General features: G+C 52.5%; 1 protein-coding gene across 1 annotated transcript; it reads right to left on the minus strand.

The window, feature by feature from the left end:
• Positions 1–2,525: 2,525 nt before the first annotated feature.
• On the minus strand, positions 2,526–27,570 carry BTBD2 (BTB domain containing 2). The gene is made up of 9 exons (XM_066205609.1): positions 26,980–27,570; positions 20,258–20,377; positions 16,682–16,838; positions 12,993–13,098; positions 11,998–12,195; positions 8,260–8,452; positions 6,670–6,757; positions 5,590–5,736; positions 2,526–5,118 (listed from the first exon to the last, which is right to left on the minus strand). The coding sequence occupies exons 1-9, from the start codon at positions 27,564–27,566 to the stop codon at positions 4,957–4,959; spliced, it is 1,758 nt and encodes a 585-aa protein (XP_066061706.1). The 5' UTR covers positions 27,567–27,570; the 3' UTR covers positions 2,526–4,956.
• Between the last annotated feature and the right edge of the window lie 97 nt (positions 27,571–27,667).

Below are 27,667 nucleotides of genomic sequence, written 5' to 3' on the forward strand. Positions count from 1 at the left end.
GAGTGCTGAGTCGTCAGTCTTTGACCGTCATCTTCAGTGTTACCGAATTCTGCTCTTCCTTCCGGCCCCGCCGCGCGTCCCCGCCGGGTCCCCCTCGGTCAGGCCGGTGACGAGCGTCGGGCGGGGAGAGCCGGGGCCGCGCGGGGCGGGGAGAGGAAACGCGTTTACAGATCATTTACGATGCACTTTTGCGAGCAATACAGGCGCCGTCCGGTCCCGCCGAGAGCAGGTCCGAGACTCCCAGGGGCTGGGGGACACAGGGACAGGGACGGCCGAGACCAAAGGGACCCATGAATGGCGGTGGCAAGGCAGGGAGGGGAAGCAAAGCAGCCTCGTCTCTGGTGCTGCCGTGTCTCGGGGCTGGATGTTTCCGCAACAGCCGTAGGTGTGGGCAGGGCTTGATCGGCCTCTTGGTTTCACAGCCTGAGCCCCCCGAGGCCCCGCGGCTGCTCCCGGGGGGCCGGGGCCAGGCTGGGCGGTGAAGGGCACCGGGGTGGAGCGGCTCTGCCAGCGTGGAATCCCCCACCGCGGCATCCCCCCACCGCGGGATGCTCCTGGCCTGCTCCGGGGGAAAGTGGAGGTTTTGGAACTGACACCCAGACACCCCCCGCACCCCCGTGTTCCTCGCCACCCCCAGGGCACTGCAGCTCCCCACGTGACTGACCCCGTGCGCTGTCGTGTGTATTGATCGTGACACTTTGGGGGGGGACACACACTTATCTTTACCAAAACCCTGTTGTTCTGCCCCAAGAGAAGGGGCTGAGGCTGTGCTGGGGGGGTGGGGCGAGGGAGGGATGGGACCATCTGTGGCTGCTTTGAAACATTTGTCAAAACTGACCATCTCGGGGGGGGGAGGGGGCTGGAGAGCCCGCACTGTGGAGGGGCTGGGGGGCGTGGGGTCTCCCACGGGGCTGTGCCCTCCCCAGGACCCCTCTGCATCCTGAATTCGGGATTGACCCCGGCTTTGGCTTGTCCGGGCTGCGGCAGCCAGGGCAGCCCCAGCTGCTGCTGCGTCCCTGGCCGCGGCGGGAGGGGGACGTGCAACGTTTGACCTCGTGTCCCCAGCGAGGCGAACAAACCAATTTTAAAAATCGCCTTAAAATTTTCACTGGAAGTGGTCCCTTGTCAGCGCGTCGGCTCAGAGCAGCCCCGGCAGAGGCCGAAGAGGAGCCGCGGAGGGGAAGGGAAAGCGGCCACGGGGTGTGCCCGGCACTGTCCGCACACCCTCGGCCGCCGGGGCCGTGGCCCGAGCCCGGGACTCTCTGTCCTTCCAGCGAGGAGTCCAAATACTGCGATTGTACGTGAGAGCGTTTGTTCCATTGCGAGTTTAGTTACTGCTTTAAAACCAAGTGTACAGAAATGGCATTTCAATTTCTCTGATGCTTCCTGGAAGCCATAGAATTTAGGGGCTTTTTTTTAATAAAAACAAAATAAAAAAATAAAATAAAAATCTTTAAAACCCAACACGTCGCTCTGTGTTTCGCTGTGTGGTTCCCGAGGGTGACACTGGGAACCCAAGTACCCCTTTTTTATTGCAGGGTCCCTCAGAAGCGGGTGGGAGCAACCCCAGCCCCTCGCAGGGGCTCCCTGCCCAGAAGCCTTTCCTGGAGCAGGAGGAGGAAAATCTCGGGGGGACAGGTCAGGCGAAGGCGATGGCTCCGGGCAGCCCTGCCCAGGCTCCCGGCGGATGCGCCGGTAAAGCCCGCGAGTGAGGAAGGTGATGGTGGAGGAGGGTAATTCCCAGCTGAGCCCAGGGGGAGCAGGGCCAGGGGGTGGAATGAGGGTCCAACCTGGGACCACAGCCCAGAGCCGGGTACAGGAGCTGGGAGAGCCCTTGGCATCGTGCCTGAGGAGGAGGAGGAGGAAGGCCAGGACATTGTGCTGAGCCCGGCGTGATCCCGCCGAGGCCGCAGGACCGTGCGCCTTGGTGAGCGCAGTGCGGGCCGGGCCGGGCTCCCCCCGCTCCTGGCACTGCAGGGCCCCGTGGCCGAGCTCCGGCACGGTCTGGGGCACTGAGAAGCTGCCCCGGGCCCAGGGGCTCCCGTTCACCACGGCCCCACTGCTCCCTCCAGGCGAAGGGCCCCGCGGTGCTGAGCGACAGCGGGAGCTGTGCTGGGCACAGGGGCTGGGCCGGGCAGAGCCCAGCCCGCATCCCTGCTCCAGCAGCCTCTCCCTACTGGGAATCACAGGCCAGAGGATCTGCCTTTCCCCCCCAGGCGTGGACTGGCCCCTGCGAAGGCTGAGGAAGCCTTTAATTGTCAAAAACCTCCAATTCAGGTTCAAGAAATTCCATCATAAAATGACAGGACCCAGACCAGAGTGTGCCCAGCCTGTGCCATCCTGCTGCCCTCCTACCACCACCTCAGAGCCTGAGGGTCTGGACTCCCCCCGCAATGATTGCCAGGCTCCAGGATTCCCAAGGAATTCTTCACCCTCGGCTGGGGGAGATGGGCCAGGAGCCGGCTTGACCCAGACCTCCCCTCCACCAGGGGCCATCGTTCTCCTCCAATCACAAAGAAACTTCGTAAAGACAACCTCGATGTCTTTATTGTTCTCCTATTTACAAATCACAAAGCTGGCCAAAAAGCAGAGTGTGAACACGGGACGAGAGCATCGGATACATTCATCAAATAGCACAGGAGCCGGGCCGGGCCCGCTCTGCTCGGAAGGTGACGTGGTACAACAGAATGGCTCATACTTCTAGGAACAGGCATGTCCAACAAGGAATTACATTCATCTATCTACAAAAGCCAGAATTGCATCAAACTGCGGAAAAGCTGTAAGAACAGAAGTTGCTCAGGTGTAGTTCAGAGTTTGTCTCCTCTCCCTCCATGACAGGACAAGCTGCCAGACCTGCCCCAAGGGAGGGCAGGAAGGTGGGATTTGGGAGGAGAATTTGTGTAACAAAATAATAATGAGAACAGAACTTCCAGGGAACAGCCAGTAGGATGCTCCCACTCTAGCTGGGCAGGGCCAGCCCCAGCCCTGCTCTTCCCAGAGCCAAGTGCACAGCTCTGCTCCTCTCAAATTCCAATTATTCCACTATTTCCACCTGTACCCGACACCCCAAGGTGCAGAACCCAGATCAGACCCCCCCGGGGAAGGTGCAGGCCCCAGCATGGGCCCCAGCTGCCAGCAATGACATTCCCACCGCCTTTGGGAGAGGGGTGGTGACAGGAGTGGGCACAGTCACGGACAGCCCGAGGGACACAGAGCCTGGGCTGTGAATCCATCTCACAACACTGTCTGCATTGCACAGAGTCGGGTTCAGGCACCAGGTCATGGACCCAGGGTTGGGGTTTTATTCTATTTTTTTTAGTACTGGCCGTATTAGAACCATCCCAGCTGGAAGCAGGCTGACAATACACAGCTCACACCACCTCCCTGGAGCACGGAACACACCCTGGCCATCTCTAACAGCTACTGGAGAGGAGGTGCAGGGCATTCCCAGGCTGCTGCTGCACGGCTGAGCAGGAGACTCCAGCCAGCACAGCCCCAGGACCCCGGCTGGGGCAGTGGGAAGAGGAGGAGAAGCCGTGCTCCAGCCAGGGACAGCCAGGATTTGACTTCCAGCAGTGAAATCCAGCGGCAGCAGCTGCCCATAGAGTGGCAATGGCCCTGTGTGCTGGAGCAGGAGGTCGGAGAAGAGGCCCTGAGGCAGCACCACCCCAGCCAGTCCCACACACGCTCCGGCAGCTCCCGTCTTTCCGCCAGGCTAAGCTAAATTCCAGCTTCCTCTGCAGAGGTCTTCACTCATGGGCAGCGAGGGTGGGGCTGGGCAGGAGCCCAGGACCAGCCACCCTCTCTGTGACAGCCACAGCGACAAGCAGCTGGCCCTGAACGGGTACAGGGGGTATCTTCCCGCTCCCCAAGCTCCACAGGTGATGTTTGTGATCTCCCTCCTGTGCCTGGCCAACAGGCAATGAGCAAACACACACCAGCACGGAGAATATTCCGCGTTTTCCTGACCCGTTGGGTAAATCCTCGTCCATTTGCTGTGTTACAGGTAACAGGCAGGTGCACATGCAGCCTCTCTTCCTGCTTCCATCAGGGCAGCAGGGGCGGGGCAGCAACGCACAGGAACAGAGGGAAACGCATGGCAACGTGCACGGAAACTGCAGGAATGCCCAGGAACAGGTGAGGCAGGTGCCCTTCTGCTTCAACTGACAAACCCTGGCACTCTGCAAAGGACAACGACCAGTAACAACAGAGCTGGGGCTGAATACAGGAGGGCCCACCGGGCCAGGCTGCTGCCCCTTACCACTCTGCAGGGAGGTCACCTCGCTGCCGCCAACTGCCCGAGGTGAGGATTGTCACAGATCAGTGAGAAGAGCAGGAAAATGCTGCGGTCCCTCCACAGGAGCTCAGGTTTGAGGTCTCCAAGCCCGTGTAGTGCTGGAACAGCAAAGCCTCGGGGAAAAGGCCACTTTCCGTGACTTTTGAAGGCGGCTCTGCGTGCTGAGGCTGCTGGCAGGGAAGGCGCCAGACACGGGCTGGCCAAGCCCTGCAGTCTGGCCTGGACTGCTGAGCTGGAGCAGAGCAGGGCCCACCCAGCCCTGACCGAGTCTGTCTGCAGGACCATCTCCTCATGGCAAGTGAAACCACAACCAGAGCCACTCGTCGCCTCGCTTCTGACCGGTGGAAAAGCATCTACATTCATTACAGTCCAAAAACGCACGTTGTTAGATGGGGTTAATCAGGAGGTGAAGAACAACAAGCCACAGACAACCTACGAATGGTACTGGGACACCAGCTGGCCTGCACTGGGACACCAGCTCGCCTGGCACCTGAGAGCAGCAGCAGCAGCACTAGCACAAGGCAGAACATGAGCTTTGAAATGATTTCACTGAGACCTTTGGCTAGTGTGGCTCCAATTGGTGTGGTCAAACTCAGCCAGAGATTTAGTTTGGGAGGTGACGGGGAAGAGTCGAGTCCAGGGCGGGCTGGGCAGTGGCACTATGTGTAGAAGATGATCTCTGGGATTTGTCCATCCTCCACGGAGGTGCCGTTGTTGTTCCCAGCCGCGTAACAGAACGTAAAGCAGGTTTTGGCTCCCGTCGTTGGTGATTCATGGATCACTTTGCGCAGTCCTTTGGTTCCATAGTGGGAATCTGGACCCTGCAGGGGTCACGGAAGACAAGAACAGGTCAGGACTCTGCTGCTGCCCAGGCTCTGTGGTGGGCTTGGAGCTGTGGGGATCTCAGTTCCTCCTGGATTTGCACCTCAGGTATTCTGAGCTCAATCTCATCTCTATCTAAACACTAATTTAACCAGGTCTCAACAGCTAAATATGAACTTTTTGAGGCCACTACAGCAGGCTCTGGATTACACACCTGCAGGACTGACAGCTCGGCTGTACACACACAAAAAAAACCACCCCATCCCCTCCTCAGTGAAACAGCTGTTCAGTGCTGTGAGACAAGTCAAAAACCAGCTCTGAATGCTGAGCTCATGGCAGCAGCAGGTCACACAGAGACCTTGGAGATTGTACCGCTGGCCTCAAAGGACACAGAGCAAGGCCCAGGTTGCACTGAAGACCTACAGCAGGTGCCCTCACCTGCCTGCACCTCACCCCACCCCACGTGGTACCTTTAGAGTAGCACAGGCCGTGTAGTTGACATTGGGTAAAATCTCAACAGGCTCCTTGAACATGACGCGGAAGGTGTTGGACGATCCGTCACAGCTGAAGCCGGTGTCGTTCTGCCCCAGGACCGTGTTGCTGTCCGTGTGGATGATCTGCAACGCAGGGTCAGCCCTTTATCTGCCAGCCCTGCCCACGTGAGTGTCCCTGAGCTGGGCTGAGCCCCAGGCACTCCCAGATTGACCGGCCCTGTGATGACTGCACTGTCCATTACTCGTGTCCCTCGTCAATGCCATGATCACAGAACCACACGATCCCATGTTTGGGTTGGAAAGGACCTTAAGGATCTCCAACCCCCCTGCCAGGGGCAGGGACGCCACCCACTATCCCAGGTTGCTCCAAGCCACATCCTGGCCCTGAACTTTGAGGGATGGGGCAGCCACAGCTGCTCTGGGCCCCTCTGAGCTCACCACAGAGCAGTGGGCTCAGGTCCCAGACAGCCCAGGACACCCTCTCCTCACCCCCAGGCTGGCAGAGCCCTGCAAGCCCACACTGTGCTTAGACCCTTCTCCCCCAAGAGCTCAGGGCAGCAGGATGAGCCCTGGCAATCAGGGAAGAAATGCTGACAGCCTGTGCTCATCACACCAGCCCTGTGTGCTGGAGTAACTCTCCTGGGGACAGTCCAGTGATCCACACTTGGGGTGGCACACGTGCACCCAGAACAGGCACACAGCACCCATGGGATCCACCCGGTCTTGGGACAAGATCATGATGGACTTGAGACTACTGAGCCTCCCCCAGCCTGCTCAGGGTGGGAAATCATGCACAGCAGCTTCCCAAACTGCCTCCCAACTGCCCCAAAGCTGGGAGCATTCCTGGGGAGATGCTGTAGTGATGTGTGCAATAAAATCAAGAGCAATAATCCTTCTGATCCCCAGCGCCTCATCTGGCCCTTGCTACATCTGCCAGCCCCCCTGCCCAGGGACACACACAGTCCCTCTGAACCTCAGGTTTTGTTAGAGATTCACTAAAATGTGTTTGTCAGCCCCTAAAACAGCCAGGATTTTTAAGGTAGCAGAGAGAATTACCTGTATGTTTACTTGGTAATCCGTTGGCCCGTGTATGGATCCGTATAATCCAAACCCAACTACAAATATCCTTTTGTTTACTGAGAACCTGCAGGAAAAGAGCAGGAAAGTCAGTCCTAACTTGCCACTCCTGTGTTGCTCCAGCACAAAGCTGATACCAGCACAAATATCTCCACTTGTGCTGATTTTACACCTATGGTTTAATCAAACCTACACAGATTTAAGAGCAGCCCTTGGAGAGAGGTGAAACCCTGCACAGAAACCATCAGCTGCACACTCACACCTCAGATTGGCCCAGTGGGCTGGTGTGAAACACGAAGCTGCACAACACCATCACCAGATTTCAGGGTCCAGGCACAGGAAGTGTTTCCAAGTTGTGGCAAAACATCAGCATCCCCAAAGGTCCACCAGGCCCAGGCAGGGCAGTCTGGAGCGTGGAACAATGCCCACCTCACCGTGCTCTGTCTAGCAACCACCACTGGATATTTCACTGCTGAGCCCTGGGGAATTGTTCATGTGCTGCTGGGTATTTGCTCATTCCAAATTTACCAAGAGCAGACATAAGGATTCAGTCACTCCTGAATGCACGAATCCCTGCTGCCCAAGGAAGAAGGGGAAGGCTATTTACCCCACTACAACTCCACCTTCTCAGGCAGCAGAAGCCTCAGTGCCTGCCAAGCTGCCAATGGTGTTTCTTCATCTGTCCACCAACCCTTTTAGTCCTGTTGTGTTTCCAGAATAAACTGATCTGCAGCCAGCATGGAATGTTCAGTGTTGGAACTGACCCTGATGCTGCAGAGGCTGAACCTGAAGTCAAACCCAAGCTCCACAAGGTCTGCGTGCATTACAGGTGGGAGCAGGAGGTGTTTGGAGCTGGCAGCAGTTCCCGCTGCCAAGGGTCAATGGATCTCACCAACAGCTCCAGTGCAACAGAACCATCTTAAAAACTGTGAAGAGCTTCATTGCTGCGAGTCCCCTCCCACCCAAGATAAACACGGATCAGGAAAGAACCGAGGCTTCCTGATTCCCTCCTGTCCTGTTCTCATTCCCTGGCCACACAAGCCTTGGAAAGCACCATTTTCCAGCCACACCTGCCAGTCTCTGTAACTGGGCTCTGCTGGTTCTCCACAAGCTCAGGTCTGAACAAACAGGGTGTAGCAGAACTTTATCCCAACCTCTCTTTCCAACAGGAGGGGTTAAGGGGCTACAACAAGCCACACTGACACCTGAAGTAGGGAACCAACCTGATGGAGCACTGGTTACCTGTCCCCCACGAAGCACGGCAGGGGGACAACTGGTGACAACTTATTTATGTGCCCCTAAGCTGCAGGAGGCCTTTGGGGGGTTATTTCCCTCCCTTTCCAGGGGCCTGTGCTGGGAGCCACATTTCCTTTGCCAACGGAGATGCAAAGTGGCAGCAACATGCGGGTCAGCGCTTCAGGGGATGGTTCTGCCCAGCAAAACAACTCCCCTTTGGGTTTTACATGGTGGAAAGTCGGGGTAGAGCACAGAACCTTGTGTGTTCAGAGCTAGAGCAGTGGAAAGCTCAGGAACACGAGTCCAGGGGTGGGAATGGGCGCGAGAGCTGACCTGATCCTGTCACTCGTCCCACTGTACCCCCAGCGGCTCTCCACCTGCTGGAAGCGGCTGATGCTGCACTCCTTGCCCCGCAGGCAGCACCGGGGCCGGTCGATGAACTCCACCCGCGGCTTCGGGTTCACCGTGAAGTGCAGGAACAGGCTCACCACCTCCCGGTCCGTCAGGATCCCCGACTGGGCAGGCCCTGCAGAGGGGAGGGAAGTGGCAAAGCCATCAGCCTTAGGGAATCACACAGTCCTGGAATATCCTGTGTCAGAAGGGACCCAACAGGGACCATCAGTGCAGCCCCTGTCCCTGCACAGACACCCCAACAATCCCACCCTGAGCATCCCTGAGAGCGTTGTCCAAACGCTCCTGGAGCTCTGGCAGCCTCGGGGCTGGGACCCTTCCCTGGGGAGCCTGGGCAGTGCCCCAGCAGCCTCGGGGGGAAGAACCTTTCCCTGAGCTCCATCCCAAGGCCTGACACAGCTCCAGCCCTTCCTGGGCTCCTGTCCCTGTCCCAGAGCAGAGCTCAGCCCCTGCCCCTCTGCCTCCCCTCGGGAGGAGCTGCAGCCCCCGAGGAGCCTCCCCTCAGTCTCCTCTGCTCCAGCTGAACCAGCCAAGTGCCCTCAGGCTCTCCTCAGACCCTTCCCCAGCTCCGTGTCCCTCCTTTGGACACTCTCCAACAGCTTTGGATCCTTCTGATCTTGTGGGCCCCAGAACTGCATAAGCAGAAGGAATCCCTCTGGGGTTTTCATGGGGAAACAAGCCCGACTTGCAGCTGGGAGCAGGCTAAACCCCCGGCACAGATGGGATCCCAGCGTTGTATCAAGATATTACACCCCAGACAAAGGTGCTGCCCTTTACCCACAGGGCCGTCATGGGCTGCAGAGCCTTCTTGGACATGGAACTGTGACTACCTGCCCAGCTCTGTGGAGGCCAAATGCACTGGGCTACCAAAAAAACCCAAAAGCATGCAGCTGATCCTTGCCCCACTCCTGGAAATGGTAACATTGGTGAGAGACAGGGACTCCATACATCCACACCGGTGATTCAGATACAATGGGGGAACATGAGGAGCAGGGAGAGGGACTGTCACACAGTTACTATCAACTCAAAAAGCAGAAGAGTATTTTTACTCAAGACAAAGGTGGTTCAGCTCATTTCTTCACGCATTTAATCCACATTTTGTATTTTAACAGCTTTATTGTAGAACCTTGGGAAAAATGTTAATGATTTTAGCAAGAGCTGGAGCACGTTCTCATCTTTTCTCCAGTAACAAGACATTTTTTCCAGAGTGATCACAGAATCACAGAGCAGTTTGGGTTGGAAGGGACCTTAAAGCTCATCCAGTTCCACCCCCTGCCATGGTAGGGACACCTTCCACTGTCCCAGGCTGTTCCAAGCCCCCTTCAACCTGGCCTTGGACACTTCCAGGGATCCAGGGGCAGCCACAGCCGCTCTGGGCAACCAACTCAGTGATGCTAAACTCAACCTTTGCAAACTACTTCAAATACTCTCAAAAGGGAAACCGGATAAAAATTGGTCTGTCAGCCTAACACTCAAAGGCCTCTCCACAGCTGTTTGCACAAGGCTTTGAACAGAAACAAGACCACTGAGTATTGGGGAAAGAACAGCAGTTAAATGCTCTTTAACATGATGAGCAAATGCCCAGTTACTTGTAGGTCAAAACTACTCATAGCTGGTTAAATTCAGAATGATCTTACCCAGACATAAGCTGGTCCAATGATGCAATGGGGAGAGACTCCAGAATTCAAGGAAGTCGACTCCTCAAAGGCAAATGAGCATTTGGATAGTTTGTTCAGCAAAAAAAATCAGCCCCATCGATCATGTCTGAACTTATTCCCTGTTGCTGCAACTCACTTCTGCAATGTTTCAAATTACCTGCTCTAAGGGCAGGGAGGGACACATTTGCCAGTTAAAACATCTTCATGCAAAACCCCACGTTTGATACCAGATTATACAATAAACTGGTGAAACCACTGCTGTAAAATTCCAACTTTTCTTGGGTTTTGAGAGAGGGGTGGGGAGGGGGAAAGTCTCTCTCTCCTGTCTCTGCTGTGATCATCACAGAAATCAGAGTCACTCAGAAACTCAAAAAAAAGGAACAAAGCTGAAGGAATTCCAATTCCTTGTTTAAGGAGCAGCTGATCATTGCAGTCCCCCAGGTCTGGGGGTTTTGTTCATCTTTTGGGTTAAAGCGGATGGAGAAAACTTAAGAATTTCTCTTAAAGCACCAAGGTCCAAGTGGGACAGGAAGTTTGTGACAGACAACATGGGGAGGGGCACTGGCACTGCTAGCTCAAAGCCTTCAACCCAAACGTGCCAAAATAAACACTTTCCTTCCAATGAGAGAATAATACAAGGTCACAAGGAAGGGCTGAAAGAAATGGGACCTGCAGAAAAATGCAAAGATCTCTGCTTCACTGAGCAAGCTCCTTCTGAAGAAATCCACATCACTAAGGCCACATCACAGCCGTGACAGGCCAAGCAGGCAGTGGGGACCAAGCCTGAAGCACAGATTTTCTCCTTACTAACAGCCCTCCTCACGTGGGAACAGGGACATGAAGGACTGACCAGCTGACGCCAGCGCTGCCTTGAGACGTGACCTGCAGCGGAAGGGGGTCAGTGCCCCTGTTTGCTTCTGTGTACACAGCACTGCAGCCTGAAACAAGCTGCAGTCTGGAAAATGGCTCCACTGTGTCTTTTTTAGCATGAAAACTATTTAAGCCGATTGCCAGCTTCCAATCCCCAGGGAATCACCAGAGGATGAAGTGAAAGACAACAAGCGATGAAAACAAAACACGGCAATCCATAGTCCAAGCTGTGAAATGAGTTAGACACCTCTGTGGATGGAGATCTAAATGTAAACTTGAAAAATGCTTTGAGACACAGACTAAACAATACCAAGCCTGCAACTCAAAGAACATTTTCAAAGTTTTTCAGATATGGGGCTCTGCTCTGAACAGCACTGGCAAGACAGGGCCAACACCACCACAGGCAGAGGATGGGGAGAAACATCCCCACTTCTCTTGGGAACAGGCTATAATCAACACCAATTATTTGCAACTCCATTAGCTTTGTGTAGTTTAAACGCTCAGGATGGCTGGAAAGGGGAGCAGGTGAACCCCAGTCTGGATCTTTGCTCTCAGCTGAATGGGACAGTAACCATCCAACCACGCTGTGAGAGCAAACACAGCTGTGATCCCCCCGTTCCTCCCAGGGGAGCACCACAGGCTTCAAAATGAGTGAACGGGCATGGATGAAAATGGCATTTAGACAGTAGATTTTAATCACAGAATCACAGAAGAGTGTGACCTTAAAGCTCATCCAATTCCAGCCCTTCCCACAGGCAGGGACACCTTCTACTATCACAGAGCACTCCAAGCCCTGTCCAGCCTGGAGTCACAGCTGCTCTGGGCAACCTATGCCAGGGCCTCACACCCTTATACTACAGAATTTCCTTCTGATATCCAGTCTAACCCTGCCCTCCTTCAGGAAGCCATTCCCCCTTGTGCTACTCCAGGCCCCTATGAAATGTCCCTTTCCAGCCTTCTTGTAAACCCCTCTTAGGGGGAGAATGAGGGAAAATGGGGAAGAATGTGGGGGGAGTCTCATATTTAAACCACTACAGCATACACAGAGAAAACCCTCTGTCACGTGACTTGACTCTCCGTAGCTGAGGAAAAGCAAAGCCCAGGATTGCCAGAAACACCTTTGTTGAGTTACCTGCTGCAAACTCCTCAATAGTCATCAGTGGGAAGCGGATAAGGGAGAGAGCTTTGCCCAGAACCTTCCGCTTGTTCTCTGGAATCACCTGGAGCTGCTGCCGCTGACACTCGGCCTCCGACCAGCGCACCACGGCATTGAACAGGCGAACCTCCCGGATCCCCAGGGTGTCCCTCTCCAGCACTGCCACCAGGGTGTCTGCAGGGCAGGACAACAGGCACAGCTTCAGGCTCTAACCCCAAATCAGCCCCTTTCACCTGGCCAGGAGTACCCCACGCACAGCCAAGGTAAAAGAGGAAGCGGCTGAACCAACAGCATCTCCCAAAAGTGCTGCCTGCAGCTGCTGAGGAGGATTTATCTGCATACTCCATCAGCAAGGAGCTCACTGGAGCAGCAAACAGAGCCCATTTAATTGACATGTTAATGCAAGTGCAGGAGGAAGAACTGCAACTTGCTTGATGTCAAATTTGGATGAAACAAGCAGCATGAAAGCCAGAAGGTGATCCGTGCCTTACCTCCACAGCCCACCCCATTAGAAGAAGGTTAAAGCCTGAATTTTGATGTTCATTAACTGTGCCCAGCAAGTTTGGAAACTGCAGATGGTAATTAAAATAGCCAGTCCTTTCTTCCAAAAACACACCACCTTTTTAACTCCAAAACCTGACAAAGACTTGGGGAACAAAGCCAACTCTAAAAAAAGGCAAGTTTACTCCCACCCAAAACCTGCCAACATCAACACAGGAAGCGGGCTTTGTGTCATGCCCAGAAAACTCAAGTTGCACCAAAGTAAGCAGATTCCAGGGTATTTCTGCAGGCAAGGCAGCAAACTCTTTGGCAAATTCCCTGTCTCCAGCCACTTTGTGCCAGAGACTATTCAACTGATTGCTCCAGAACAGCCAAGCCACAAGTGCCAAGCATTATTAACCAGTAACAACTTTAGAGACGAGCTGGTTATGAAAGCACGGAGAGAGAGGGAGGGATGGAAAAGAGCTTACCCAGGTCAATGTCTGTAAACCCCTCTGCATTGATGGCATCTGAGGTGTTTTTGTCTATGTTCTCCAGGCACAGGCTGGCCAGCTGGGGCTCATCAAACAGCCGGGCCTAGGCAGGAAAGAGCATCATTAACAGAAAAGGTATTTTAAAGTTTACACTAGGAACCCCCCTTCCCCTGCCACAGCCCATCTTCATTAGCAATACCATGCCTGACTGCACCAGGAATCCACTGGGCCTTTCACAAGCAGTTAAGCATGACAAGGCAAACACTAGAAAATTCTGCATTTGGCAGCAGCCCTGGTTCAGCTGTGCATGTCTTCAGGCACGTCTTTGTTTTAACACAGCCTGGGTGCAGGCACTGATCGTGCTTTCCAGCACCACACTGACCCTGTCAGCTGAGCACAGGCAGTTTTTACATCATTTTTCTATTTACAAGGAAGCTTTGCCCGGTGACTCCAGGCCTGCTTGCTCTACGAATAATGCAGAGGCAGCTTATTCTGTAAGAGCAGCCACACTGATCTTGTGTATTTGCAAGAAAAAGCTCTAGCAGCAGCGCCTGTGTGTCCTGGGGAGCCCTACAGGGTACACAGCCTGCTTAGTGCATTTCCATGTTTTGCACAGAAACAGCTACTCTAATCCAGTTACCTTAAAGAATTTGTCCCAAAATAGGTTACTATTCCAAGCAAAGCCTGTACACAGCCTGGAGAGCCGCTCAGAATTTCTCTGCCCAAATTAAGTGAAGTCTTGTAACAATTTTGCTGCCGCTTCAGATCACCCTGGACTGCTGTGCGTTACCAGCCCAGCACCCAGCATAAGCAGAAATGGGTGGAAAACACAAAAAAAACCCACTAAATGACCTCTTACTTCAGTGCTTTGGTTTTGTTGTTTAGGAAGGAACTGCCTCGACATCACACCTAACAAGAACACACTGGACTTGAACTCACTGCCACAGGTAAGGTTTAAAACTCATGTTTCGGGCCGGGAATTTCATCACTCAGGAGGCACCTTTGAGCACCTTCTGCTTCACCCCCTGCTTGTGGCATGCAGAGCTCAGCAAGGCCAGCCTCTCTGCTGAGACCTCAAGTGCAGGAAGCTGAAACAATTTCTCAGGGCCCAGGGAAACTTCAGCAGTTGTCACCTGCTCCAGGGACTGGAGGGCTGCCAGTGCCTCTATACTCTTGGCATCAAGAGCTGTGACTGACTCAGACTTTACTACTGTAGTGGCTCTTTGGACACGTGAGGATTTCGATTACATTTGCAGAGCTCTTCCCCACAGCAGCTCCAGGCAAGCTTTATTTCCTTGCTGATCAAAGTGACACTTGGACATACGTCTGGCATGAGAGAGGATCACGGTTCACCACGAGGCACAATCAATTCGAAAAGCTCTTTGCCTCTGATATTTCTGCCACTGATCAGCAGTTGCTTGAGACAGACAGTGACACAGCTGCTGGACCAGCAGATTGGGCAGACACACACAAAAAGGGGTTTGCAGCTCTACCTGGGATATCAGGTCTGTGATCTTAAGACTATGGGCAATGCCCTGTACAAGATTTATCTCAGGTCTGTAATTTACTGAAGAGTTTGTTGGTTTGATGCAGAGAAAGCAGAAAACAGGCAGGTTTTCACACTGGACCAGAAACAAGAGGGTTGTGAGAAGAGATCCTTCCAGTGAGGTGCAGCCAGTCATCGAGATCAGGAACGTTTCTCCAACAAGACCTGCCTCAAACATCTCAGACTTGACACAGAGCAACAGTGGACCTAAAACTAGATGGGAAACACTACTGATAATTAATCAGAGTGGACAAGCCACAAACAAAAGGAATCAGGAAAGCCTTTCCCCACCTGGCATTTCACCTGCCTCAGTGCCACTGATCAGAGTGCCAGGCGGTAGTTTGCTTTTGGCACCTGAAACACAAGGAAACCTTCCTCCTTTGCCAAAGAAGGACCTTTGTGACCTGTAAGGAAGTCACCAGAAACCTAATTACCTTGCCAAAGCTACAAACTCAAGTGCAGAGACACAGGGAGCCACAAAAAATCTCTGCATAAGGAATACCATTAAAAGCCAACACCTCCAACCCATCTTGAGGCAGTGGGTAGCTTAAGACGCCTCCCCAAAACTTCAGCCTGCGGGAATCATCTGTTCCCAGTTGCTGGCCAACAACTTCTGATCTTTCAGACTGCAGCTGCTGAACCCAAAGAACAGGAGAGCTGCAGCCAAGGAGCTGCAATTGTCCTACCATGCACAGATGGGAGCACAGCTTTGGCTGCCATTGCCCAAACAAGAGCCTTCAAGCCCTGAATCTGCCTCTGGGAAGTGCAGTGTGGATACCCCCATGCCTCAGGGGCTGCCTCATCTGCTCACGGCATGTGGGAAAGGGCCAGGTTAAAGAGGGTGTGTAAAGAAGGTCATGGAGTGTTGCAGCAGTAGCTGAACACAAGCTGTAACAAGCGTCTACAAGGGCAGTGTGACATGGAACTACTTTGAGAACTGACCCAAATATTTAAACTCAAAAAATAATCCCAGCCTAATCCTGAGCAAAGAGCTCAGCAGTGACTGCTTCAATATCTGCACAACTGCTGGTGTAGCCACTGCCACCCACATGGCACCGACAGCCAGAGCCTGGGAGACACCTGCACTCCTGACGAGGGGGAAAAATCCAGCAGACAGGAATGCCGGGCAAGGCAGGCAATCCCTCAGAGCCAGACCACCTTAGTGTGCTGGCCTGCAACTCACTGCAGCTGGGAACTCCTCTGCAAGGTCTGTTTAACATCAGACATCACAGCAACTTTCCTGAGCTGGCTGATGAGAAATATCCCTTCAGAGCCACTCCAGTCTGCCCATTCCCTAAAGGAAAGAAACTCACATACAATGCCTGTGTGTTTCTTATTCCTACGGCTCCCAGAACAGGGTGTCCCTGGCAGTGCCAGACTCCACCACACAGGTGACAGCACTGTGGATGCCACCAATGTGGCATCAGCTGTCTGAGAGAGAATGGCAGTGACCAGAGAGAGAGGATAGGGCTGGGAAATGGGGACAACAGTGATGCTCACTTAATCAACCTGGATGCCAAGTCTGATCTTTTCCAAACTAAGCAGAAGTTGTAAACATCGTCTCCTACTTCGCTGCTTCAAGAGTCGAATGGAAGGTGGAGGAGTCCAGCCTTGAGAGACTGGATCAGATCCAAGGCCAAGGAACAGGCTGAGGAAAAGAGCATCTTGCTCCTCTCCCAGGAAAATAAACCAAAGTACTCGTGAAAAGGTTTTCTTTCTCCCCACTACAGGAAATGTATTGCACAAAAGTCCTTCAAGGAATGGCTGAGCAGCCAGACACAGCACTGAGAGAAAGCTCAGCATTACCAGTCCTGATTCTGTAACACATGGAAATCCTCTCATTCCACTTTTCTTCTTGCAGATGAAATCTTTCCACCCTGTTAACTCCATCCCCAGCCAGCTCACACTCTAGAAGGAACCACCTGCCACAGTGAAACAGAAAGATCTGAAACAGCAGCAACGTTTGCTGTATTTTCTTGTTCTTTATAAGAACCTGCTCAGCAGCGCTGGATTCCTGTGAGGAAGAACTCAAAATGAACCAGAACTGTTCCACTTTGGATGATCAGCTCTTTAACACCCAGAAACCTCCCATTTTCTGACTGTGCCAGACCTTCCTGAAGGCAGATGATCACAAGCTCACCTGAGTTAACAGCATGAATGCGTTGTCTGCTCGGAGGTTTTTTTTAAGAAACTCCACACAATGAGCTTCAAGGGCTGGAACTGCATATTTCTTAGCTGTGTAAAGTGTTGTCATAACAGTCTCTGGTCCGATCTGAACTTCGTCTGAGTAAAGAAATCTGAAAACATGTGAACAAACATTGCTGTGGTGAATTAAGATAACAGGGTTAAGCCCCTCCAATTCACAGAAAACATGTTTGTGCCTCTGCCCGTCATCCTGGTCCATTTCCTCTGCTGGAGAGATAGAAGGGTTTTCACATCCTTCCCACTGACTCTGGTTTACCAAGATTTACTTTTTTTTTGTAACAGACATTTTACAGTATAACTTTGAACAGCTGGGATTTCCACTGAAGCAGCTCAAACCGCATTGCACCCCACCACCAGTGAGTTCTTAGCCTGCCACTTATACCAGGCTAAAACAGACTCTGCCTAAGTGCACCCCTTAAAGTTCAAATTTTTGGCTGTTCAATTAGAATAAACAAGGACAAAGATCCAACCTTGCCTGCCTCCCTCAGAAGAGAAACTCCATCTTACACTACTAATTCAGAAGTGCTGAGAAGCACTCAGACATATCCATCCACTGCACGCGGGGTGCTTTACACACACTCCCCTTTCTCACCTCTTCGCTTTATAGATTGAACTGCTTCATTTCATGACACAGATATTTAAGCACAGCTCACAATGTAACTTCAGCATAAAGCAAGAGTTAATTCCAGTGAAAAACAAGGACTGCCATGCTGCAGCAAAGCACCAGCCTGCACTGTTAGGCCAAAACAAGGAAGCACATTCCTGATCTGAAAAACAAAGGAAACCTGACCAAACCCCCTCATACCTGAACTCAGTGACCAGAGACAGCGACACACTGGTGTTAGTCCTTATCACAGAATTCCAGAATGGTTTGACTTGGAAGGCACCTTAAAGACTGCCTTGTTCCCACCCCCCACCATGGGCAGGGATACCTTCCATAGGTTACTCCAAACCCTGCCCAACCAGGACACTGGCACTGGACACTTCCAGGGATCCAGGGGCAGCCACAGCTGCTCTGGGCACCCTGTGCCAGGGCCTCCCCACCCTCACAGCCAACAATTCCTGCCCAATCTCCCATCCAGCCCTGCCCTCTGGCAGTGGAAACCATTCCCTGTGTCCTGTCCCTCCATCCCTTGTCCCCAGTCCCTCTCCAGCTCTCCTGGAGCCCGTTTGGGCCCTGCAAAGGGCTCTGAGCTCTCCCTGGAGCCTTCTCTTCTCCAGGCTGAACAGCCCATGCAGAGGTGGTTTTTTTACCGTATCTCCTTTAACCAGTGGAGCATTTGCCAGTCAGGCTCTCAAAGGCACAAAGCACAGAGACTGTGTTAACTGTGCTTGGCATTCCTATTCTACAGGATATTTTGGAAACTCCAGCGATTTCTTGCTCTGCATTTCTCTGAAGGGGACACAGCAGCAGGTGGTACAGCTGCTACTCCTGGAAGCTTCATGCAGCAGCAGGGCTCTTCCAGGGGGATGCCAGGCAGCATTCCCATCTGCAGCAGAGGAGCTCCTGCTCCTCCAGCCAGAGAAAACCGGGATGCCATTCAGGGAAGCATCAACAGCGTGATCCACAGGCAGGGAAGCACTCCCACTGCTGAAAGCAGGCTTTTGTGCTGCTCCAGGGCATTTGTCAATAGCAGCCTCATGCCACAGGTTCATCAATGCATTTTGCACACATCCCTTCCCAGCCCCATTTGCACTGAGCAATCCTTTCTATTCCAAGATTAAAAGAACACAGTGGCTTTAAAAGCAATTATTTGTTTACTTCAGTGACTGTGTCAGTATCTCTGTTTACCACAGTCCAGTGTGTGCTGAGACAACAAGAGAGGCTCAAACTGTGGAAAAAGCCCAGTGTCAATTTAAAAGAACATTTAGACTGTAACCCCAGCCAATCAGACATGTTCCCATCTTTGGGTTAACATGAAAATAATAATGAAGAAGAATCTCTTACACAATTACAGCATTAAAGGTCACTAGCTCACAAACTCCGCTGCAATCCAGCATCCAGATGGGACCTTCTGCAGAACACTCAGGATGGGCACTCTGTCCCTGGATAAGCTTCTGATCCTACAGCATTAGATCATGGCTTGGACCAAGTTCAGAAACATGTAAGGATCAGCTGCCATTGCAGATCAGTGTTTGGAGGGACTGGTTTTATTCCAGGAACTCATACCACATATTTGGTCAGCATTCTCCTGGAAGCAGCACCCAAACTTCCTCTGGCACATTTAAGCTCTTGAGCATTTTAAAAGCAATTTAAAAGTTCTAGATTAAGCACTCAAGTTGTCACTGGACCATGGGCACAGCAGCGTAACTGCAAGCTCAGAGGCACTGAGGTAATCCACCAATGACTTCTCCCACAAAAAAAAAAAAAAAATTCTCCTGAAATCCACCTAAAGTCATAACTTGTCTTTTGAGATGATGGGTCTCTTCTGAAATCCCTCTGCTTAATCAGGTGCTGAAATCTCAGCACTGGCAGGGAAACGACAGGGTTTCTGCCCCTAATTCACTGGATATTTGGGCCTCACTAAGATTTAAAGGTAGTTACAAGCTCTGCACTCCAGAGAGATCCACATGGCTGATAGGCACACACCAATTAGAGGGATTCCCCACGTGCTGGTGTCTGCTTTAAAGCGAGCCAAAGGGGAAGGGGCTCGGGGCTCCCACTTATTTCTGGCCTCTCATTCTAGCCCAGATCAATTTTAAAGTATTCTAAGATAGCACAGGCAAAGCCAAAGCACTTTCTGAAGGTAAAGCAAAAAGTGTGCCAGAGCTATATATAGTGACTGCTCCCAACAGGAAGAGAGTGGGGAACATGTCAAGAGCACAGGACTGGAAACCCCTGGAAGTAGGTTACAGAAATCCTATAGAAACAGGACAATGACTTTCCAGCATCCATTCAGGATTGCTGCTGGATGCTGTACAGCACCAGCCGAGCTTAAAGGAATTGGTGAATAGGATATTACAGCCCCTTCCTCCTCCTCCTCCTCCAGCACACAGACTTGCAGCACACCCTGGAAATGTAAATTCAAACCCAGCTCTCCGAAAGAGGAATAAAGCCCACACAAAGGGTGATACCCTCCATTCACATGGAATGGCTGACATTTATTACACACCCCTGCTTACCTGTTACAACTTGCTTGTGACCTAAACAAGCTCCAAGTATTTGTAACCTACAGAGCTTACAAAAGATCGCTTTTCCCCTCTTCTCTCAAAGAACATTTGGAAACCAAACCAATTAATGAATAAGAAGCTGTAAGACAATGGCCCATATTTTATATATATATGTATATACACACACAGAGTTTTATGCAGTAGCTACAGCAGACTTTCACCCAAGAAAACAAGGATTTAACACCAGCATTTAAATACTGTTGAACAGATCAAAGAGGCATTCATTTTGGAAGCTAACAATCTCCACTCTACGAATATTTCCCTGCTTTCATTAAAACCATTTTTTTTTCTACACTAAATGTGTGCATCCCAGTTATCCTGTGCTTTAGAAGCAGCTTACTTGAGCAGAGCTAGGAAGGCAGCAGGCTCCACGTCAGGCAGCTCAATCTCTGTGGAGGTTGTGGCCATCCCACCATTAAACATTGCATCGAAGACGGCGCTGCCCACGGCCAGCACAAACCTAACGTGGAACAAACAAACATGCAAATAAAACCTTATGTTAAAACATATTTATATTCCAAAAAAAAAAAAAAATCCCAGGCTGGTTGCTAATCCCCAAAGCCGCCCTCAGGGAAAGTAAATCGCTTGTGGAGTTAAAGCAAAAGGATTTTGCAAGAGCAGGGAGGGTCAGGCTTTCTGCTCCTTAACTGCAAAGCACCAAAGCTGCAAGGAACTTTCCTTCTGAGCCCTGTCCTGGCATACGGCACAGTAAGGGTTCCCCAAAGGTCAGATTTTGGGAATTATGGAATAGAATACACATGGCTGCTTTATAAAGTCCCTGTAGGAGGCTATGTATCATCCCAAGGTTGAGAAGCAAAGAAAGAGCAAAGTTAGGGAGTACAAGTTCTTCCAGTAAGCAGAGCCCAAGTCTTGCTGCTATTCCCCACAGTCACCTACTGGAATCACTTATGGAAAACTTGTCACTGCACACTACCCATCCTCCTCCACAGGCCCAGGCACACATCTTTGGTGATGACAGAGCAAGCTCCCAAAACGCAAAACTGCACCAGCAGCTGCAGATCCCAAGCCCTGGCACAGAAGCTGCCCTCCCCAGGCACGTGGCTGAGTCCTTCCATGGATAACCTGCTCTGGGCTCAGCCCAGAGGGAAGAACAAACCTCCCCCAGAGCAAACCAGCACAGTGAGGTGCCCATGAACCCTTCAGCACTGCTGGGAACTCACATGGTAATTACTGGCACAGAGAAGGATGTTATCGGCTCTAAAGAGACTGGAAGCAGAAACTTGCACAAAACAGGTTTGAGACCAAAAATTACGTCCCAGCACTCCCACACAAACAAGATGATTTTCCCTTGAGAGACAACATCTCCTGTTTTAGGGGGAGGCCCAGGCCTGAGGCCTGTGTATATTTAAGCTGCTGTACCTGCCTCAGGACTCAGAAAGCCATTTTGAGAACTTTCTTGTTCAAAAATGCAGAGATGAGCTTTTGCCATGAAGGATTCCTGTGTCTGCCACCATGCAGCTCCCTGAAGTTAAAATGAAAGTCACAGCTCAGCAGTGTGGGGAAGCAGAGCAGCCCAGGCTGCAGAAGATGACTACAACCACTTCTCTACCAACTAAGAAAAGGAAAAAGCTGGAATATTCCAGGCCCTTGCTGCAGTGGTTTGATGCACACTTCCAGAGAAGCAGCAAGAACTGCAGGCAGAAACCCACATGAGACAGCAGGCATGGGGCAGAAACCTCCAGCCCAAGGAAAGTCCAGCACTAAGGGAGAATTTCAGTCAGATTTAATCAGAAATGACCTTTAAAAGTAGGAAATTTCCATTTAAACAACGTTTTCATTTTCTCACTTTTCACTCCCCTCCCATCCAAAGGAGGCTTCCCAGGGATACAATGGAGTGAAGCTCCAGGGATGTGCCAGGCTCGTTTGCTGTGACGGAGTTTGGCTGACCGAGCCGGTTTATTGTTCCTGATGGGCTCAGGGAGCTCGGGACAAACCACAGTGGTTACAAAAAAGTACACACATGCATATTTCTGTCAAACCATTCTCAAGAAAAACGGCAAGAACAAATAAAAACCTTCCTCACAATACCAGAATTGCCAGATGAAACAAAAATCCTTGTTCCTCCAAAAGCAGCGATGGTGGCAAAACAATCGCTCGCTTTGTCTGATACTAAAAATTAACATATATTAATTGCGCTCTCAAATTTTCATTCTCACAGCCAGCACAGTATAGGTCCTCAATGAGCAAGAGCTTTCAGAAGCTATTTGAAAAGGGCATTCATTTAAAAAAACTCTCAAATGTTTGCTTCCATTTCAGTCGGGGACAAATCAGTCGGATTTTGTAAACTGCTGAGCCCTAATAGGATCCCAGGAGGTGCCAGAGAAACACAGGACTGCACACTTGAAGTCCTCTTAAAACATTGAGAGAACATAATTAACGCAAGAAAATCCCTCTCTCTCCAGTGTTTTCTTACTCTTCCTAAAATGAACATTTAAAGCTGCTCTAAAGACATTCCAGGAAAAGCAGGGATGCACACCATTCCTCCTACACGAACCACCAGCTTCCCCCAACTGTGTAGGTCTGCAGGAGGAAGAGATAGGGTTTGTTTCAGATGGGAAAATCCAACAGAGGGTTATTCTTAAACACTTTTGTGGCCAAAACAGAGTGGACTACTGAAAGGAAGCAGAGAAATAAGCAGAAACAGAACTAAAGAATTAAAAAGCAACACCTGATTTCTCCTCATTCCCTCTGCACCAGGAAGAGCCAAAGCAAACTGACTGTCAGCAATCACAGTCACAGGAACTTCCTTAAGGTTAATCTGATTTGTCTTCAAAAGGATCCAAAGCTGACTCTACAGGCTGTTGAAGGCCTGCAAGAATATCACTTTCCTTCTGCTATTTTGCCTCCCATCACAACTTTCACTGCTTCCCGTTCACTTTGGCACCTCCACTCGTCACCTGGTTTCATCTGCACACCCACCAGTGCTGCTCCCTTTCCAGGCACTACAGTAACACCAATGAAAGAAACCCCTCAAAACCCACAGCTACCCCACTGCAGCTGCACAGCTCCCTCCTCCATCCGCACCACTGCGGAGAAACCTTAAAATATCTGCTCCAGAAGAGCTGGCACAGGAACAGAGCAACACGTGACGTGCTGGAGCTCGGTGACACCGTAGGTGACGAGAAGCTGCTGCTGATGATGGTGTGCTGGCTGCAGACCCCCAGTGAAAGGAGCAGGAGGCAGGAGCAGCCCTGCACAGGAGCAGGAGCTGGGACACCTCAGCACATGATGCTGCAGGAACTGTGAGTGAATACAGGCCCGAGAAAAGAGAGGATGGGCTAAGAAGAGACTCCTGGAAACAACAGCCAAAATCTTACTCAGGCTGTCCCCAAGCTGTAGATCTCCCAGGCTGGAGCACACACAGGGTTGCATCCCCACATGCTTGCCCTGCTCACTCTTGGGCCCTGTTTTCTGGCCAATTAACAAGTTTAATTATGACACCCACGCTGCTCCTGATTTAGCTGATGAGGTTTAGACATTCCTAATTCCATCGATATTGTGCTCAATGAAGCAGATCTGGAAAAAGACAAAAAAACCCTTCCCTCTTACTGCTGGCTCTAATCAATGTGTTGACCTTGGCCATGCTGGCACCATGAAGCTTTGAGGCAGCTGCTCAGCCCGGCCTTGACATCGAAAAAAATTAAGGCCATCCTATCTTCATGGCTTATTCAGCAGCAAGAGGGAACGAGCTGAAGGCTCAGAGACAGGGCCTGCTTCAGGGTAGGCAAGAACTTCCACAGGGTCTGGAGCCTCCTCCAGGTGGGAAACACCTGATTTCAGGGCTGTAGATGCTTGGAGAGCACCCTTCAGTCAAACTCTTTTACACCTTTTACCTACAAAGTGGGTTCTTACACACAAAATGAATGTTTGCTCTTAGTTGCTCAGTGAGGTTTGTCTGTCTTTGTGGCTTGATACGAACTGCTGAGCCACAGAATCCTGAAATGGTTTGGGTGGGAAGGGACCTTAAAGCCCAACCAGTGCCACCCCCTGCCATGGGCAGGGACACCTTCCACTGTCCCAGGCTGCTCCAAGCCCTGTCCAGCCTGGCCTTGGACGCTGCCAGGGATCCAGGGACAGCCACAGCTGCTCTGGGCACCCTGTGCCAAGGCCTCCCACCCTCACAGGAAAGAATTCCTTCCTGATATCTAATCTAAGTCTCCCCTCCTTTCAGTTCAAGGCCGTTAACTGAATTTGCCAAGCACACTCAGAAACACACCTGAACCTACAGCTCTGTCAGAAACCTCTTCCTGTCGGCAGCATCTGTGGACAAACATCACCTGTGCTCACTGAGCACACACCACTGCATTACCTCAACCCACAAACCCACCACATTCCCTTGGCTCCATCCAGGAGGAGACTGACCAGGAATCACCTGCACCATCACTTCCAGCTCCCACAGGACTGCATCTCTTGGATTATTTGTGCTGCCCAGTCTGCTGCCAAAGCCATTCCCAGCACACCATGAAGCCATATCGAGGATGACAGGCAGGATGCCGCAGACCACTCCTCAAAGCACCATAAGGAGCTGTCCAAAAACCCTATTTAGGAACTGCTCCTCCTGCAGCCATGCTTGGTACCTGGCTTGGTCTGAAAATTTATACAATTAAATCAGACTGCAGAAATACTTACCTGGGAGCTGTGCAGAATTGTGCCAGGGGAGGTTTAGATTGGATATTAGGGAAGAATTCTTTACAGAAAAAGTTGCAAAGCATTAGAATGGGCTGCCCAGAGTGACGGTGGAGTTACCATCCCTGGAAGTGTCCAAAAAACCTGTGGATGTGGCACTTGGGGACATGGTTTAGTGGTGAATGTAGTAGTGCTGGGCTGATGGTTGGATTTGATGATCTTAAAGCTGTTTCCCAACCTTAGAAACTCTGCGAGTTTATGATTTCAGGCATCTGACAACGCACCAACACCTGCCCCGGTCGCTGAAGCAAAACTCCACCGCTCCAACTGAACCCACGGTTGCTTTGCAACTCAATTCCAGCACAAAGTCTCTTCTGCTGTTGAGCTGCTGTGGGAGAACTGAGCACAGAAGGGGTCTGGGTGGTTTTATTTTAGGCACTCTTATTTCTGAAATAACCACAGTACTTCATGAATCACCAGGATATCCCAACTGTAACATCACAGGGACAAGTTTTACTAAAACCTCTAAATCCTTAGGTGGGAGGTCACACCATGACACACTCCATTCTATCTTTACCACCCAGAGCACCAGATGAATTTCAGAGCAATTAAGCAGCATCTCACTTTGGGGACAATTTTTTTTTTTCAAAGCTTCATTTATTTTCCATTTATTTCTGGGCTGAACATCACCTGACCCCACCCAGCAAGCCTAGCTCTCAGGACAGGAGCAAACCTACACAAATACTAATTAAGCTTCAAATTATAAGACAGCAAAGCTGACACCCTAAACACTCAAACCATCCTAGAACAAGTGTGGTTTGTTCTAAAAGTGAGAGAAAAGGGGGAAATCTGAAGGGGAAACTTCTAGGAATGGGAGCACTTAGGAGAAAAGCAATAGTTTGAAACTGTTTGGAGTGAGGCTGCCTTTGCCGAGCACCACTTCCAGGTACACCAAGGAACATCTCTCACCCAATTAAAGCTGGTTCCATCTCTGAGCTCCTCCTTGGGAGGCCCTTCCCGGGGCAGGGGGAAGAGGGTGGCACACAGGGATTCACTGGAGCTCCCCCAAGGAACCAGCTGAATGTCAATCAGCCACATCAGATCTGCATCATCCAGGTGGAGGCGATTCCCAGCTCCTCTGAGCTGCAAATTCTTAAATGGCAGCTCAGCCTTAAGCATTAACCTCCAAGGGTTATTCAGGCCCAGGTGCCATTCTCAACACAGCTCTTGCAACTCCTTATGCTAGTGGATTAACCCCCAAAACACAGGGCTTCAGAAAAGATTCAATAAAGGTAATTTTAAAATTAAAATGTTGTACCTGGAATCTGGGGTCTCAAATCATTGTTCTTTCATTTCCATCCCCAACTGAATCTCTCTCACTGATTTTGGTGATCCCTGTCAGCAGGGATCAGGCAGCCTGGGAGACTATTCCTCCCCTCCTCTGCTTTCCACCAAACCAAGGGTTACTTCCAAGCGAGATCCAGGGATTTGGGGTTTTCCATGCTGTGCCTCTGGGAAAAACACTCCCACCCAAACCCTGGACCCATTCCAGGCTGCTGACCGAGAGGAGAGGCATGACACTGACCCAGGGGCTGGGAGAGACCCGGGGCAACGCAGACTGACCACAGTGGGGTCCTGTGCTCAGGACATGTCCCTGAGCAGGGGGTGAAATGTGGGGTGCAGTTATGTGAGCCCCTTCTCTCTCTTCACAGGGGAGATGCAGCACCCAAACCCTGCTCCCCTGTACCCCACTGATGGCACATCAGCACCCGAGGCTGCAGGAGAGCCCACAGCGCTCCCAGGGCCATCCCTGAGGGACAGTTTTGGGGATGAGGGGCCATCCCTGATGGAGAGTGAAGGGATCATCCCTGAAGAACTGTTCTGAGAATAGGGAGACATTCCCTGAGGGGCAGTTTGGGGGGCTAAGGGGGCAATTCCCTGAGGAGAAACACGAGGGAGCAAAGGGAGCAATTCCTGAGAAGCAGTTTTGGGGGATAAGGGAGTGACTCCCTGAGGAGCAACGCAGAGGGGTGAGGAGAGCAATCTCTGATGGGAAGTGAGGGGGCTACGGATGCCATTCCCCGAGGGAACATGCGAGCAACTCGCTCAGGGCACAACGTGGGGGGCAAGACCAGCAATCCTTAAAGGGCAATCTGGGGATGAGGGGGGTGACCCCGACAGGAGGAGGAGCGACGCCTGAAGGGCAGATTTGTCAAATAAACGGGCGACTCCCTTTATCAGTACGGGGGGGGCGAAGAGGCGCCCCCGGGGCCATCGGGCCGGCCCCCAGGACCCTGCCGAGGCCCGGAACCCGCGGCCGCCCCGCAGGCCCGTGGGGCCGGCTCCCCCCACACCCCGCATCCCGCCCGCATCCCCGGCTCCCCGCGCGTGGGATCCCCGCGCCCCCCGCCCCACCTGTGCGCCGGGATGCGCTGGGAGCCGCGGCCCTTCCCCACCAGGAAGTGCACGTCGCTGAGCACCTCGTTGTTGAAGAGGAACGCGAACCGCTCCTGCACCGTCGGCTTCGTCGCCTGCCAGTTGTACACCGGCTCCCGCTGCAGCGCCCCGCCGGGACCGCCCGCCCCGCCGGTCGCCCCCGCCGCCCCCGCCGCCGCCGGGCCCCCCGCGCCTCCGCCGGCCGCCGGCGGGTTGGCGGCGCCGCTCTGGTTGTAGGTGAGGCCGGGCGGCGAGGCGGGCGCGCCGTTGGTGCAGGCGGCGGCCGCGGCCCCGTTGCCCGGCGGGGGCGGCGGAGGCTGCGGGCAGGAGGAGGAGAGGCCGCCGGGGCCGCCGCTCCCTCCGGCCGCCATCTTGTGCGGCGGGGCCGCGGGGGCGGGCGGCGCGGGGCGGCGCTGCAGCAGCACCAGCACCAGCAGCGGCGGGCGGGACACGGCGGCGGGCGGGACGGGGACGGGGGCGAGGGCGGCGGAGATGTCGGCGGTGGCCTCGATGGCGGTGGCCTCGATGGCGGTGCGGATGCAGAGCGCCGGGCAGCAGCGGCGCATGGGGCGGGCGCCGCCGCCGGCCGGGCACGGGGGGAGCGGCGGAGGCGGCGGCGGGGCGGGGAGAGGGCGTGGGGCGGCGGGCGGGGCCGGCACGGAGTGGG

This window comes from Chamaea fasciata, unplaced genomic scaffold, assembly GCF_029207755.1.
Source record: "Chamaea fasciata isolate MVZ Bird 193981 ecotype frontalis unplaced genomic scaffold, bChaFas1.0.hap1 SCAF_28, whole genome shotgun sequence".
Lineage (NCBI taxonomy): Eukaryota > Metazoa > Chordata > Aves > Passeriformes > Sylviidae > Chamaea > Chamaea fasciata.